Genomic DNA, 15,196 nt, shown 5'->3' with positions numbered 1-15,196 from the left:
TAAAGTCTGGGCGCGACGGGTCTGATTTTATACGTAAGCAGGAAAACACCTGCAGCGTCATCACAAACGGCAAGGCAGGCTCGCCAACCTAGCAATTTTACGCTAATTAGCGGATCGAACATCTTCTGGTGCCTGGCGAATGTGCTGAAAAGGAATGGTGTACAATATTTTCGCCAGAATCTATGACGAAGGGATGAAAAGTTCAGGGTGCCAATATCAACATGCACCAGCTGGCAGGAGTGTGTCATTGCAATTGCCAATGCACCACCCGCTAGCTTCCGTCCTTTCGACTTTCCATGAAGTCAAGAAAGCCAAAACAAAAGCTGAGCATTTCTCCACCCAATTCACTCTCAAATCTGCTCACATGCGTAAGATATTCTAAGCAAATGCCTTCCGACTTCCGAGATTCTTTTAAAGACAATCACGATACCTTTGGTTTCATGAACGACCTCTTGGCTTGGGTCTGTGTTGCCCCGCCGGAGTGGGTTTGGTGCAGGAAGGTGGGTCTCCGCTGCGAACAGGGCAGGGCAAACAGGCGTTCGATTGGCGGGAAGGCCCACCACAGTTACCAGAAATGGTCTAGACGAGTCTGCAAGTTGACCGCTGCGCGGGGTTTTGAGCTGAATTTTCTTTTTCAATATGCAAACTGTTGGGTTTTCTCACTAGCAAAACTTGTGAGCTCGAAGCTTTTTCGAGGATGAAGCTATTGTCGCAGATATCCACATGAGACGGCGGTGAGCGCTGGCAATGGAACTCCGATATACATGGCAAACCCAGGGCATTTGAGTGCCACGACGGGCCAAGATGAGGAAGCATGTGGCCCTCCTGGCTCTAGGCATTCCAGATTTTGAAAGTGGCCAACTGCTGAGAGGATATTTCAATTCAAGGTTTCTCCTTCCTTCCTTCCTTCCTTCCTTCCTTTCTGTTTGAATCTGCATACTATTCCATGTCGGCATCGGTAGGCAGGTGAAGTGTCAGGCGGCACGGTTCCTACACAGCTACTAAATCGATATATAGATATCTCACGGGTAACGATTCCGTGGGATCGTATCTCCTTCTTTCCTCCGCGAACGGCGACGAACGACCAGGCTGGTTTCTGCAGCTTTCGGGTAGGACTAGTGCAGCTGCTTCGGTTGCACCACCACAACAACAGACTGCATTGCATCATACCGAACATCAGCACCGACCAAGAAACACTAGCAGAGTGGATAGCAGTTCAATTTGAAGGAGGTCGAAACTTCGGAGAGAAGTGCTCTGGAAGGGCAGAGCCCGGGACTGGGTGATATTTGAGACTGGAGAGGGTTGGACTGGAACAGGATGCATATGGTTTATTGAGAGGCAGATCCCACCAAACCTCAACGTCCTCGACAACACACTCAATTCGACTCTCCTCTCCCTCTCTTTTTCCCAAATTCAGTGAGACGCCGCTCGGCTCTCTATAACCGCCAAAATGCCTAGTGATATGAGCGACAACCTTTTCAGCAAAACCAACCGTGATATCGCCCGTACATATTGGATCATAGTCGGTGTGGTCGTAGGCTTCCTCACCGTTCTTAATATCGTCGACCGAATCCTCGTTCGTTCAAGGCTGAAGGCTGCTGCAAATAATAATCCGCATCCTACCCGGGTGAAAAATAGAATAGGTCAGATATGGGCAACCGCAACTGCCCTGGTGCGGGAAGCCGCACTTCCTTCTGTCCGTTCATTCACGAATAAGAGCACGCTGTTGGCGATGTTCACACCTCTCCCTCTTGGTCGATCAGTCGTCGTATTTATATACATGGCTATGGTTGCTATCATGCTTTCGATAAATGTTTATACTTCAGGTTATTGGTACTATGAAAAGATCGCATACCGAGCTGCATGGGTCTCCGTCACCCAAATCCCATTTGTCTTATTGATTAGCGGTCGACTTTCACTCTTTACACTTCTCACCAACATCCCCAGCGAACGAATCAACTGGCTACATCGTTGGGTCGGCAGAGTAATCCTGATTTCGGTTCTAGTGCACATGGCGCTCTTTTGGCGTGGATGGGATCTTTCGGACTTCCTGCAAACCGAGTTGGAGATTATGCCTATGGTTCGCTATGGGTTCGGCGGATTCGGTGTACTAGGTTGGATTACGTTTACGTCTATTGCTCCGGTTCGGTGGTTTACCTATGAACTATTCTATCTCAATCACTTGGCCAGCGTCGGTGCTCTTCTCTGGTGTCTTTATATGCACGTTCCACAATCCGCCATTTACAACGTCTGGCTCGGGATTGCTTTTATTGCATTCGATCGATTATTACGAGCGATTCTCTTCTTATATAGTAATATCCACACCTCTCAAACTTCAACTAGCAAGTCAAATTACTCCCTTCACTTTGGCCATACCGCCGAAATCAATATCCTGGACCGAAAAGAAAATTTGACCAGAGTAGTAATCAAAGACGTCAAGATGAAATGGAGAGCAGGACAACATATCTACCTCTCAATCCCCTCCCTCCGACCGTTCGAATCCCATCCATTCTCTATCTCCAATACGTACGAGGCCCCTCCGCCACCCGGAAAGGAACACAAAGAACTCGGAAACCCAGTCGCGGCCCACAACGGCAGTAGAGATCTCCACCTCCTAATCAGTTCAAGAGCCGGATTCTCCAAGCAACTCCACCGAAAATGCGGTCCCGCCGATAACGCCCCGGTTCTTCTAAAAGCCTTTATCGAAGGCCCCTACGGCTCACCACCAGCATGGAATACCTTCGAAACAGTTGTCTTGATCGCCACATCAACCGGTGTAACCTTCACTCTCCCCGTCCTTGAAGAAATCGCATCAAATCCGGCATGTGTACGGCGAGTACACTTCCATTGGACGGTTAGGCACGTCAGCGATCTCAAGCTTCTTACTAAGAGATTAGCGAAGCTGGGTAACAAGGCAAGGAGCAAGGGTGTTGATGTTCTTGTTAACATTGCGGTTACATGTGGAACCATGAAGACTGCCAAGGATGGAAAGTTTGTGGTCGGGAGTGGCGATGGAGATTCATTTGGAGCAGCGGGGTCTGTTGTTAGCAAGGGGAGTGAATATCTTTTGCTCAAGACGATGGATAAGGATGGAGTAGACGAGATTACGCCGGTAAATGGAGATCCAGTAGCGTCATGTTGCGCAGGCAAGAAAGAAACACCAGCACCGCCACCGAAAGCAGGACCCTGTTGTGCGGAACCATCCGAACCCCAAGCACCAACACCATCCCAGCCTGCCCAAATTCACACCCGTACAATATCCACCTCATCCAGCGGCTCCTCCTCTTCAGATGATGAAGCTGCACCCTGTTGCTGCGCCGCCGCTACCGGCAACTCCTGCTGCGAAACCGTTTGCACCTGTGGCTTCTCATCCGACGATATCGAATTCAGTTGTGGCCGTCCCTCGATTTCCAAGATGATCATCCCCCCAATTGAAATGGCAGAAGGAGAGACGGTAGTAGCCTGCTGTGCAAACAGGCGGTTGATGGATGATGTTAGGAACTACGTTGGAAGAGTTTGTGATGAACGAGCGGTACATAAGGGGAGTGGTGCGCAGGGTGTACTCTGCTGGACGGAAGGGTTTTATTAAAATTTACCGTTACATTGCGTGGAGCATTTGCTAGAGTAATACCCTCCTCTTTTTTGAGTTTAGTGCCTTTGTAGTTTCATAGAGTCGAGATTTTAATGTATATTGTTAATGTGCTTATTTTTTGGTCATCATGATACCTACGGTCAAATCTTGTATCTAGTTTTCACAGATACATACACAAGTCTTGAATTCGAAGGCATTTTCTCGGACATGGTAGAGCATTTTCTTTTGTAATGACTTTAATGAGTCTCAAAATGTTCAAGCCAAGCCTCGAGATAGATACACTGCTGTAGGCTATATAGAACTGCCCAACAAGTTAACAGAAGGACTTCATTTAACTCCAGCGCTATAGCCAGCTAGTCATAGACAGTGTTATGTTTCATGTTTTGTGTTCGAATGATCGGGATTGTCTCAACACAAAGCTATCAGAGACATCTCAAATTCCAACAGTCTTTGGACCGGATGAACCATGCGGGGCGGCTTGACATTCGCAATCCCTTGCTAAAGTACCATTAATACCTAGTTGCCTGTACATCTATAAATTGTATTTTATTCGCATACGCATGTATGTAAGTACAATGCAATGTTATCAAACTGGGGCTAGTCTTTTCCCTGAGAACCCGGTATCCGACCAGGTCTGAGTACGAGACAACCCGGTATCTAAAGCTCAGTCTTCAAAGGCTACAGTATGTGCAATGGCCAACCCACGGATACCGGCGCATGAAATCAGGTGGAGAATCATAAATCGTGATTAATGCTGGTGATTTCTATTGATAGGGTATTCCGGTAGTAGACTCGTACCTAGACCTGGCCGTGTAATGGATTGGGCGGGGGGGAAGCAGCCCAACATCAGTTTTTATAAATTCCATCACACACTATACCCACCGCACATACGTTCCCTGGAATCCTCTAGACGCTTTCTTTTCGTCTCCACGCATCAAAATCGCATGATACTTTTGGGCTTCAAAATAGCAGAAAAAGACCAACACGGAAATATTTTGGAAAGAAAAAGTAGAGGTTTTAGATGGCCCATAACTTTATGGTTGTCCGAGGCATTTTATTTTGACATTGGGGAGTGGAATATTGAAGACGATTAAGAAAATGGAATTTGTGGCGGATGGCATATGGCGGTTCGGAGGTCGGAGATGTGATTTGTAGGGGTTGAGGTTTTGTAGAGCAGCTCGGGCGTGATCGATGCACATTGTTTATCAATGAAACAAACGCTGATATCAAGGAACTTAATAAAGTCCAGGCATTTTATTGGCTATTTCATTGCCTTAAGATTTACAATTACATGTGTATCAAGATTCAGTACTGTTACACCTGAAGTCTCGATTAAGAAGAACGTCTGTCGGGGTCGTGAAGAAGGAGGTATATCAAGTGTGTCTACGGCACTTGTTTTCTCTCCTTTACTCTTCGTTAACTACAGGTAATTAGCATAGGAAACCGGTGCACCAGCATTCCAGCATAAATTCAATCCAGGGACACATACTTTTACGCCCCCACAACGCGCGGCTCGACACATTGTTCCTGTGACACGGTCCGCCTCTCCCAAGACCCTGGTTTTGGAGAAGAGCTAATGTATACGTTTGTAGATGGTGTCAATATGACCAATACTAAGGAGCCACAAAAGCTCGTAAATATGAGGCTCTTGATGTTTTTTACTAGTGTCAACGGGATCTGTCAACCTGAGGCGACTTTGTTACGTTTCCGAATTCCCTCATGTTCAACTGCCATGCTATAGACCCTACCTTACAAGGGGAAACTATACCCTCTTATTAATCAACTCATGTATCCCGTATGCAGGTCTGTTAACTTCAGCCGATAGGGTATCAGAAATCAAGGCCCCAACAGCACCGAGCTGGGTCCGAGAAATGCATGCGTTCAGCCGAATTTGGGTCACGATGGCTGCAGACTGGGTGGTACAGGACTGCTGACGGATACATCAAAGTGCGAGACTTTTCGTGTTGCCGTCTATGGACCTATTTCTAATAGCAACCTCGCAGTTTACTTGCACTTGGCATCTACAAATAGACCATTGGCGGTGCAGAGAGGCACTGCAGATCGGCGCTACATCGGTGTTCGCTGTCAAAGCTAAGCTGGCTGGCCAGCAATTCGCGGGCGGCTAGTTATGTTAGTCGAGAAGGCTTCATATGTCTCGATCTCGTGGCGTTGTTATTCTGGGGCATCACGTTGAGCTCGAAATTCCAGGTCTTAGCAAGTTGAACAAGATCGTGAACTTCGAAAAGGCTGAGAGGATGCATTTGAATGTCACAACATGCATCCTTGAGTTGTTTTTCGAAATCTTTCAAATCGCCGTTCCTCAATGCAGTATCTGACCTGAAGATCGAATTGCGCGCGGACAGGGTCTCGGGTTCTGGATGCCGTATTATCGATGACTCGGCGAGGCAACAAATCGGTACACGGTGGGGTTCCTCCAAGATCTTGGATAGGAGGCGTTCATCTTCAACTGGAGTACCAAAATGCGGCTCAACAGCACGAAAATCGCCTCCCTGCGGGGTATCGATGCAAGGACTCGGTAACGATTGGTGCAGAGGACCCAGCGTCGACCAAACTTTTTCTTCGGCTTGAGACCCAAAATAGTTTTTTTTTTTTCGATTGGTGCTGCTGTTATTCCTTTCACACTCTGCAAGAGGTCCTTCTCATTTTATTTGGGAATTCTTTCGTTAAAAATTGCGACGACCGGGCTGGGCGACCAATAAGATGTCATGGTGTTAGGCAGATTTTACAACGGGTGGAGCCGCTTACTGGCCATGGGGTGAGACCATTTAAATTCTAGCGGGCTAACCACCTTTCTGCATGACCCTTCGAAGTTTTACATACGTACATACACCGAAGAACAGGAAGGCATGTAGATCTGCATGCACAGGCAGCGCTTCATTATCGAGATGCATACTCGGATCAGTACCTATTCCTGTCAACACCAATAACGAAAGTGGGTCGTCCCAAGGCGTTGCAGAAGTGTTTCTAAATTCTCCAACCAAAGTATTCGATGGAAGACGGCTGACAATTGAAAAAGAATGTGCAAGGAAACACGAAAAGGGGAAGACTAGCACAGCTTTTGCGCTGGTGTGATCAGAGGCATGGGTTAAAGGACCAGGGCGGTAAATCAGACTGTTGGGTCAGGCTCCTTCCGATCCTCACGACTAAAAGTCTCCAAGCCAAGGATTTGAGGTTGAACAGGGTGTTTCGATGTGGTTAGTACTACTTTTGTCTTCGTATTTCAAACTAATTGGTGTCAAACATCTTTGGGACCCATCCGCTAACCCAGACTAGCCAGGTTTGGGTGCGAATCTGACGGTCTGACATCTGGGATGGGTTCCTCGTCAAGTATAATATCAACAGAAGGCCCCAACTGGCAGAAAAACTCCGCGAGTTTTCTATTTGGGGTTCGGTTGTTTCGTCATATTTGTTTGTTGCGATAATTTCGACTTTCAATCCACTGGGTTTTGTTTATAACGTTAGGGAGGCTTCTTGGGGGAAAACTGGGATTAAAATACTGCAGTTGGTTTTCGAATTCATTATAGAGATTTAACTCGAGGGATTGTAGAGGATGGCGAATCGATACTCGGTGAGATATGAACCTGTCCATACGACGGTAAGGGGCCAAGAAACCAAGGTGCTTCGACGACAAAATGTCTCGGTCGTTATCAGATTGCGATTCATCTACTTTCTTCGTTTCTCCTGCCAACAAACGTCATATAAGGTTGTATTCTAACTTCATTCTGTTTCGTGGGATTTAAAGGATCAACCGGGCCTGGAAGTTGTCGACTCTCCGCTGCCACCACCACCCGATAAATTATTCCAACAGCTCCAACACCCATCCAACGACCCTGCCCATTCTTCACCAATTCCGGTAGCCAGTCTGGGAGGGAATTATCCTGGATCGCCGCAGCCGCCGCCGCCACCACCCACAGAGCACTATGCACAACAAGGTTATGCAGCGGGAGGTGGACATCCACAGTTCAATGGCGGTCCTCCTGCACCTGAACGAGAAGACCGGATATGCGGTCTGAAGAGATGGGTATTCTTTGTTCTGATCTTGGCAGCTGTCGTGGTTGTCGCTGCAGCAGTCGGTGGTGGTGTTGGTGGCGCCCTTGCTGGGAAGAACAATAATAATAATAGTGCTGGGCAAGATAATGGAGGGACAGCGACTACTACTGATACGACTACAAGTGCAGGTCCTACAAGGTAAGCATTTTAGACTCAATTTTATATATATCCCATGGCACTCCCTTCTAATATGAATGATTAGCACGACGAGCGCTCCACCAAGGCTTCCAACACCTGGAACATTTGCTGCTGTCAAGTCCTCGGACCCAAACCAAGAAAATTACAACAGTCTCACATATCTCTTCCAGGATGTAGATACTCCTGATATCTGGATGTGGACTATTATTAGAGGCCAGGATTGGATTCAGATCGGAAAACTGGAGGGCTTAGATCCACCACCACGCCTAAATTCCTCCATTGCGGCCGTTCAAGCACCAGATGGTGATACTGTAAGAGTTCCTTCGTCTTCATTTAAAAAATGGAGGTGGTCCTAATCTTAACTCTCTTAAACTAGATATCTCTTTTCTACACCGCGGAAAATGGAACTTTATACGACGCTATCGGCAGCCCACAGGGCACCAGGTGGAGAATGGGCACCCTAGCTCCACTCACCAACTACGGCGTCCTCGTATCAGAAGGTTCAGGCATGGGAGCTTCCTGGTGGGGTAACAAAGACGACAACGGACCCGGTTATCGGATCCGTATCTACTACGTCGACAGGGCCGCAGCCCGCGTTCGAGAACTTGCGTACGATGCAAACAAGACTCCAAGGTGGTTCATCACCGACCAACAGCTAGAGACATGTTCGCCACAAGCCAAGGTTACTATCGCACATCTGCCTCCAGAGAACTCGACAAGCACGAGACAAGAAACCGCACATCTTTTCTATGAGGGCAGAAATGGAAATCTAAGGCATTTCCCGGGTTATGATGGGACTTGGGATAGTTCTTATGGTAAGAAATGTCTTCCCTTAACGCTTTTTTTTAAAAAAAGAGTCTATCCAGGCCAGAGTAGTGCTAACATGATATCTAAAACAACAGCTGAAACTATTCCACAATCATCAATCCCATCCGGTGCTTACATCACCGCTAGCATCTACGTCAACGAGGCCTCAAATCATACCATTCGTCTATGGTACCTCGACGCATCCGGCCGCCTAAGCGTCATAAGTGGCCTAGGACAGTCTAAGAAAGCATTCCCCGATTTCGACAACCTTGGAACATTCGACACCCGAGCTATCGTTAGCAGTAGCACTACAAACTACATCAGCTTAGGTCAAGTCGAAGGAGGCTCGATAGCAGTTGTCGGCTGGGTTGAAGGTGGCGAACAAGTCCGGATATACTACCAGGCTAACATTAGAGGAAATGGTGGTAAAAATGGAGCTGTAGAGATTGCGGGGACGAATGGTTGGCAATCTAAGGTTTTGGAAATTGAGGAGTTGTAGAATGCGGTTGGGTTTGATAGACTGTTATCCGATTTGCTTTGAATAAAGATATCCCTTCCAAGTTTTCTTTTCCTTGTATTATACCCCCCCCCCTTTTTTTTTCCTTCTTACCCTTCACGTCACTCGTTTCTAACCTCTTGTGCCTTCTAAGTTATTCTCTGTATTGGTCTAATGGAGTTTCGGTTACCAGCACTTGTTTATATTTACCATATTGCTAATAGAAATGTGGGACTAGAAGCATTTCACCCTGAGATACACCAATTTTTTCACCCATAATACGCAAATGTTCAGGTTTTCTGGTCTTGCTCTTCGACAAGTAGATGTATAGAATGTGGATCTAGAATTGAGCCTGACTAGGAACCAACAGATGTCATTGATAGATTTTCAGGCATATCTCTGGATGCCTATTAATCGTTCGAGATTGCAGGGCATTCTTGTAATAATATTAAGTCATTAATTCGCGGACCAGACAGTAATCAATCGTATAAGCTTTTTGAAATCAAACCAAACTCGTAATTAAACGCCAAGAGAAAAAAAAAAATTTAAAAAAGTTTTAAGAAAGAGCAACCTGGCTACGCTGAAAACCTGCCAGCGCATGCCATGTACGTATGTAAACAAGGCTGTAAATGGGGGAAGTATGTAAAGGATTTTATAGAATGCATGGAGACGAAAGTGCAGCACCGAAGCAAGCCTAAAAAATTAGGTCTCCAGATCCTTCGGGCCGAATAAACTATAACAGGGGCTCCTTTGCGAACAATCAACTATTGACGTTGGAAATGCGGAAACGGAGCTTCACCCTGCCTCCTCGAGACTCCGGAATAATCCCCACCGGCCCACCACGTAACGCATCCACAAGATCCATCCTAGCATTCATATTCCCCTTCTTAAAACTCTCAGGATCCATCCCATCGCTTGCCATACTAATTTCCTTATTCACCCACCCCATATCACTAGTCCTTTGCCCAATCGTTGGCACCGGCGGGTGATCGATGAAACCCATGCCAGCATGAGAGCTTCCCGGTGTGGATGGGCCAGCAGGTGCATGGTCATCCCAGTTACTTGGTGGTGGACCGTATTTCCTGTCGAATCCATCTGGGAAGTCGAGGTCTTCGTCGCTAAGTTCTCTTCTACTGCGACCGATGTTGCTACAGATGTCACTACCGACCATTGTGGTAGCATGGCTTTCGAATGGTGGGATTAGGGCTGTTGTGTCGACTCTATTTTCAAACTTTTCGGCGTCGCCTCTGATAGTTGCAGCACCACCGTTATCTCCGTTGTCAGGGGTGCGACCGAATCTGCCGTATGTTCCCTCTGCACTGTCTTGAAGAATGCGGGAATAGCCTAATGATCAGCGGTTTTACAGCGGGAGCACTGGAGGTTATGATGGCGATATTTGCTTCGAGAGACGACTGCAGAAACGTTGTAGGTGACCCAAGTCGGGTCTGACAAATTCCAATGGTCTCGAAGGTAGTAAAAACGGAGATCCGAGAAAATACAGACAAGGGCTCCGATGGAAAATATGACTAAGACCACTATTTTTTGCCCAAACTAAACCTTGGGATCTGTAGTATTTGTTAGCATGCTACTTGCAAAAAGGAAAACTTCGATGCGCTCAAAGCACTTACGGCGAACCATAACCCAGCTTAACAAGTACACAAAGACATCTGTTGCTATATTCAGACTTGCAATGGTATAATTCAGTGCAATAAATTCACACATGAGCCTGTCGGATCCCCGAGCTTGGTACTGAACGGCCAGCACTGGAATAAAACTGCCAAGGACGAAGCAACTGTGTATCGAGCCATGAAACCAAGCGTGACATATACGACCAGTCTAAACGGAAGAGAGACCGAAAGCCGTAGGTAGAACAGCAGAATCGATATCTACATAAAACCGAGGATCCAAGGGTATAAGGATTGGATTGATAATCCAATCTAGAGGACTTTGTTAATTTCATCCCCGTGATAGAAAAGAAGGACTAGTAAGGCGCCGCTACATGCCTTTTTCGTTATCACGAACTTCTCATATGGCACATCCCAGATATGATGATACCAACCAGCATTAATAGCGGCGATCTGGAGACCATACAGTCCGAATGATGCGGCCTAAAGGAGTTCGCAAGTGTCTATGTCAGTAATCCTCGAACTTCAATTAGAACCCGGAAGTCCTGATTGAGTCTACCATGGCCAACATGATGAACCAATCATCCCATCCCATATATCTTGTAATCCTAGCTCATGTATAAACCCGTAAAGCTACTGTAATAAATGCTAAAGACGTGAAAATTGTAGTTATCGACAACTACTTAGGCCCTCGGCTCTCTAGATTCTGTGGCATTACATCGTATTAACTTCCCTACAGCCAACATTGAATGCCATCCATAGCGGATAAGATGGAGCTGTAGAAATTACGGAGCTCGCGTGAAGGGATCTGCGGACTTACTTCGAGATTCATCGGAGGCCACGAAGCCGGCCGTATTCAGATTGAGGTGGCCCGCGGACCAAGTGATATCAACATCTCCCATCTCTCCTGTTATAGTATGAGTGCTGTGCATAAACGCTGTTCACTTGAATTGGCTATCAAAGGAGCCCCAAGAAGTGGATGGCTGCCTAATCGAGGATCTGCTAGTTGACGCCCTGTTGAGTATGGGGTAGAGAAAGAATTTAAACGTAGTGACTACGAGGAAGAAATGCGCACGAACGAGATTGGATATGGAGCCTGACTATACAAGGGAGAATGGTTACCAGTAGATAGGACGATAAATTTAAAGCGCTTGGGACTTCCGTCCTAGGATCCTGTCGGGTTGAGAAAAAAGTTTTCTAAAATATAAAAATGTTACCGAGTTTATCCTAAACTTTTAGGCTTAAATTTATATTATGAGGCATGATAAGCATCTTCCCAGGAACCAAACTTAGAAAGATGATTTTGTGGCTAGTGTTTTCTTCTAGAAAAATGTGGTAGCGGTGGTGATGATACCGAAGGTTATACCTATGGTGGTGGTTTCTGTTTCTAGGAGTAAAAAGTAGGACGAGAAGCTTGCGAGATTGTCCCAAACTCCGAACTTAACAGCCCCCGCGCATTGCTATCGAGGCCTGGAACTGCGTTCAAGGGTCGAGGGAGGAAACCTAAATCTCGGGAGAAGTTCAATGGAAGGTTCGGAGGACTACACATATGATGATATAGAGTTCTCAAATAGGATACACCTCAGCCGCCGGATCCGGTACTCGCGGAAAAGCTTCTAGATCAAATACGAATCCGGATACAACATTGAACTTTCTCTTGCATTATATCAAAGAATGGCCGCCGTTTTTGTAGAGGCCTGAGATCGTAAGGAACCATGTTGGGCAACCCGTTTCGATGCCCTCTCCAATTGTTGCAGTTTAGTCTCGAATTGTCATGATCGTGGGTTGTACTAATTAGAATTATGGGACTCTCTCCATTTTTGTATTCGTGGACTATCATACAGATTTTGAGATTATATTAATCGTAAATTGCTCTTTCAGTTTTGGTTTTCGAGATAGGTGAGGCCAAGGTCCATAGCGCTGCACTGCTCAACTTCACTCAAACCCCTTTGATAACCGTCCCATTGCAACCATCTCATGGTAGGATTTCTCCATTTCAAAGCTTTCCATTCTCCGGTTTTCTTGACTTGGCTCAACGTATTCCAGTACCCTCGAGCCTCTAAGTACTTATTCTTCGGGTTCGGCTCATGATTCCAGGCGAAACTGCTCCAGTAATCTACCAGGAGTTGCGAAAATGGGATATCCAGGGCGTCTCTTGGCATGAGACCACTCCAGATCAATGCCCCCAAGTTGGTATCAACGATTCCCGAGTGACATTTGAAGTACTCATCGGCGGGAGATCCACCAACTGGAGGCTCGCACTCCGGAACGGTAAATAGTGTTGGTTGATAGGATCTGTTGGCCTCGTAGAGGAAGATCTTTGGAAGTCTGTGATTCTTTGCGAGAAGGTAGGCTTGGGACCAAGTCTTGCATCTCGCAAACCCGTTAGTGAGAACCCGGACGGTGAGGTTGAAGGCTGCAGTAGCCGGGTTTCCGCCTGTATCGAGCGGGAAGGCGGGGTGGTTTGCGAAATCGGTAATATTCCTTTCGCGGATCCTACCAAAGACTGATTGCTCGCCACCCGAGAATTCAAGATATTCATAGGCAGATGTCGGGTCGCCAGTATATCCAGAGAACTCAGGGGAGGTGAAGACGGCCCATTCGTCACGGTTGACACCCATGATGATAGGTACATTAGCAATGTATTCTCTACTAGCGACAGGAAGGCCGCGAGTACTACGGATAAGAATGTCGTCCTTCACAATTGACCAAACGTCATTCGTATCCGCGGCTAACAAATCAGCGGCCGGGATGGTTTTGATACAGTTAATAGGGTCAGCAGCAGACTGGCATCCGGTGGAGGTAAGTATGCCTTGGAACGCAGTATTGGACTGTGCAAGAGTTGGAGCGTAGTTGAGGATCGAATCTGTACTATATCCTCCTACCGAGCTTTCAACAATTCCGGCGTGGAACAAGCCTTTTGCAGCCTTCGAGGCCATCAAGACTAGGGTTGAGGCAGCGCCAGCGGATTCTCCACCAATAGTAACCCTTCTTGGGTCTCCGCCGAATGCTGCAATGTTGGCACTGACCCACTTTAGAGCTGTGACCATGTCCCCGATGCCGTAATTTCCGGTTATACCGGAGCCTGGGGTATCTGTAGCAAGGAAGCCGAAAGCCCCAAGCCTGTAGTTGAGCTTGACAACGACAACATCTCCTCTGCTGGCAAGATTGACACCATCGTAATTAACCATATTACCACTATTATGCGTATACCCACCTCCGTGGATGACGAACATAACTGGCTTAAGGTCTTTGGTGTGACCAGGGAAAGCAGGAGGAAGGTACGGGGTGGCGATGTTCAAGAAGAGACAATCTTCGCTGCCACCATCTCCCTGAACGCACATGTCTCCGAAGGCTAGAGCATTAGAGCTACCAGGGCTATCAAATACCGTTGAGTGTTGGAATCTCTGAGCAGGGTGGGCGTATCGAACGCCATCAAATCGAAAGCCGGCGGAGTCTCTAAATCCAGTGATCTTATGTATTCCAGTATTCACTGTGATTTGATATTGAGGCGCTGGATTGCTTGTGGTGATATTACTGACTGGAGCCGAGTGAGTACACAGTGTGGGCAGCCTGTATTGGCGACTGCAGTCGAGGGCCTTAATTTCTCCGGTTCCACTGATAGCTCGACATGGCTTGTCCGTGACGGGAGCAATCCAGAATAACTCTTTTTTAGAGAACTTCCCGAGGTAGTGTTGGTAGGAGAGGGTATTGTTCAGACCAGCAGAGAAAGCCTGACCTTGGACTTCGGGGGCCCAAAGGGTTTCGGACAATGCAGCACAAGCTGCTTGGCCATTCGCCAAAGTTTTGGCAGCTTCTACCAAAATTGCCGATGCAGTCCTTGTGGTATGTTGTTCTTCTCGAATTAGTCTATATACACACAAAAATAAATTTAGTGGGTCCGCTTACCCCAGAGATCATTATCCTTCAGAATTGTAAGGGCCGACTGAAGAGAAGAGACTTCTGGCGCTGCTTGGACAAGTGTTGCTTGTCCAAGACAGTATGCTGCCGACAAAATTGCGAGGGACTTTGAAGCCATTGTTGTGGATGACGATCGATGCCTGAGGAATCAAATTTTCAGATCTGCGGCCCGAGTCAACTTATTTATACATTCCTTTTGTTGCTATTCCGCCTTCCAAAATTTCAACCATAGCTGAAATATTATCTACCCGCGTAAGACGCCAACGCACTTCGATAGTGGTTCCAAGACCGCCCATGAGAGTAGAGTTTCATAATTTCTTTTATATTATCCCATAATGGTGAAGAAAAAGTGGATTTATACTGAACTAGAAAGGTTAGAATGCGAGTAGGAATTCGAATGGACCTAAATGGACCGGCTTTGGTGCTAGTCATGACGATCTATAGTCGCTGTGACCTTCGCCTGCATTTTCGTCTCGAAGCTCCCGGTTGAGTTGTTCTGCAGGATACGCACGTGCGCCGGGAGAACTAGTAGCGAGTTTCGATTCT

General features: G+C 46.9%; 4 protein-coding genes across 5 annotated transcripts; 2 read left to right on the top strand and 2 right to left on the bottom strand.

Annotated features, from left to right (window-relative positions):
- Nucleotides 1–1,450: 1,450 nt before the first annotated feature.
- Nucleotides 1,451–3,589, top strand: DFL_006489 (uncharacterized protein; the record flags this gene model as incomplete). The annotated part of the gene is made up of 1 exon (XM_067635926.1): nt 1,451–3,589. The coding sequence occupies one exon, from the start codon at nt 1,451–1,453 to the stop codon at nt 3,587–3,589; it is 2,139 nt and encodes a 712-aa protein (XP_067490308.1).
- Nucleotides 3,590–6,409: 2,820 nt separating this feature from the next.
- Nucleotides 6,410–9,107, top strand: DFL_006488 (uncharacterized protein; the record flags this gene model as incomplete). Of its 2 annotated transcripts, none has more annotated exons than XM_067635925.1 (9): nt 6,410–6,433; nt 6,480–6,545; nt 6,630–6,807; nt 6,887–6,999; nt 7,161–7,181; nt 7,356–7,801; nt 7,866–8,112; nt 8,178–8,616; nt 8,704–9,107. In XM_067635925.1, 9 exons carry the CDS (start codon nt 6,410–6,412, stop codon nt 9,105–9,107), a joined length of 1,938 nt encoding a protein of 645 aa, XP_067490307.1. The 2 variants fall into 2 exon arrangements, with proteins under 2 accessions (XP_067490307.1, XP_067490306.1); XM_067635924.1 differs by having other exon boundaries at nt 7,161–7,208.
- A 757-nt stretch (nt 9,108–9,864) lies between these two features.
- On the bottom strand, nt 9,865–10,742 carry DFL_006487 (uncharacterized protein; the record flags this gene model as incomplete). The annotated part of the gene is made up of 2 exons (XM_067635923.1): nt 9,865–10,427; nt 10,733–10,742. The coding sequence occupies 2 exons, from the start codon at nt 10,740–10,742 to the stop codon at nt 9,865–9,867; spliced, it is 573 nt and encodes a 190-aa protein (XP_067490305.1).
- Nucleotides 10,743–12,606: 1,864 nt separating this feature from the next.
- On the bottom strand, nt 12,607–14,768 carry DFL_006486 (uncharacterized protein; the record flags this gene model as incomplete). Its single annotated transcript, XM_067635922.1, has 2 exons — nt 12,607–14,585; nt 14,639–14,768. The coding sequence occupies 2 exons, from the start codon at nt 14,766–14,768 to the stop codon at nt 12,607–12,609; spliced, it is 2,109 nt and encodes a 702-aa protein (XP_067490304.1).
- Between the last annotated feature and the right edge of the window lie 428 nt (nt 14,769–15,196).

Source organism: Arthrobotrys flagrans, assembly GCF_004000055.1.
Source record: "Arthrobotrys flagrans strain CBS H-5679 chromosome Unknown unitig_9, whole genome shotgun sequence".
Taxonomy (NCBI): Eukaryota; Fungi; Ascomycota; class Orbiliomycetes; order Orbiliales; family Orbiliaceae; genus Arthrobotrys; species Arthrobotrys flagrans.
Note: the sequence above shows the minus strand (reverse complement) of the source record. Positions and strands in the feature narration are given on the sequence as shown.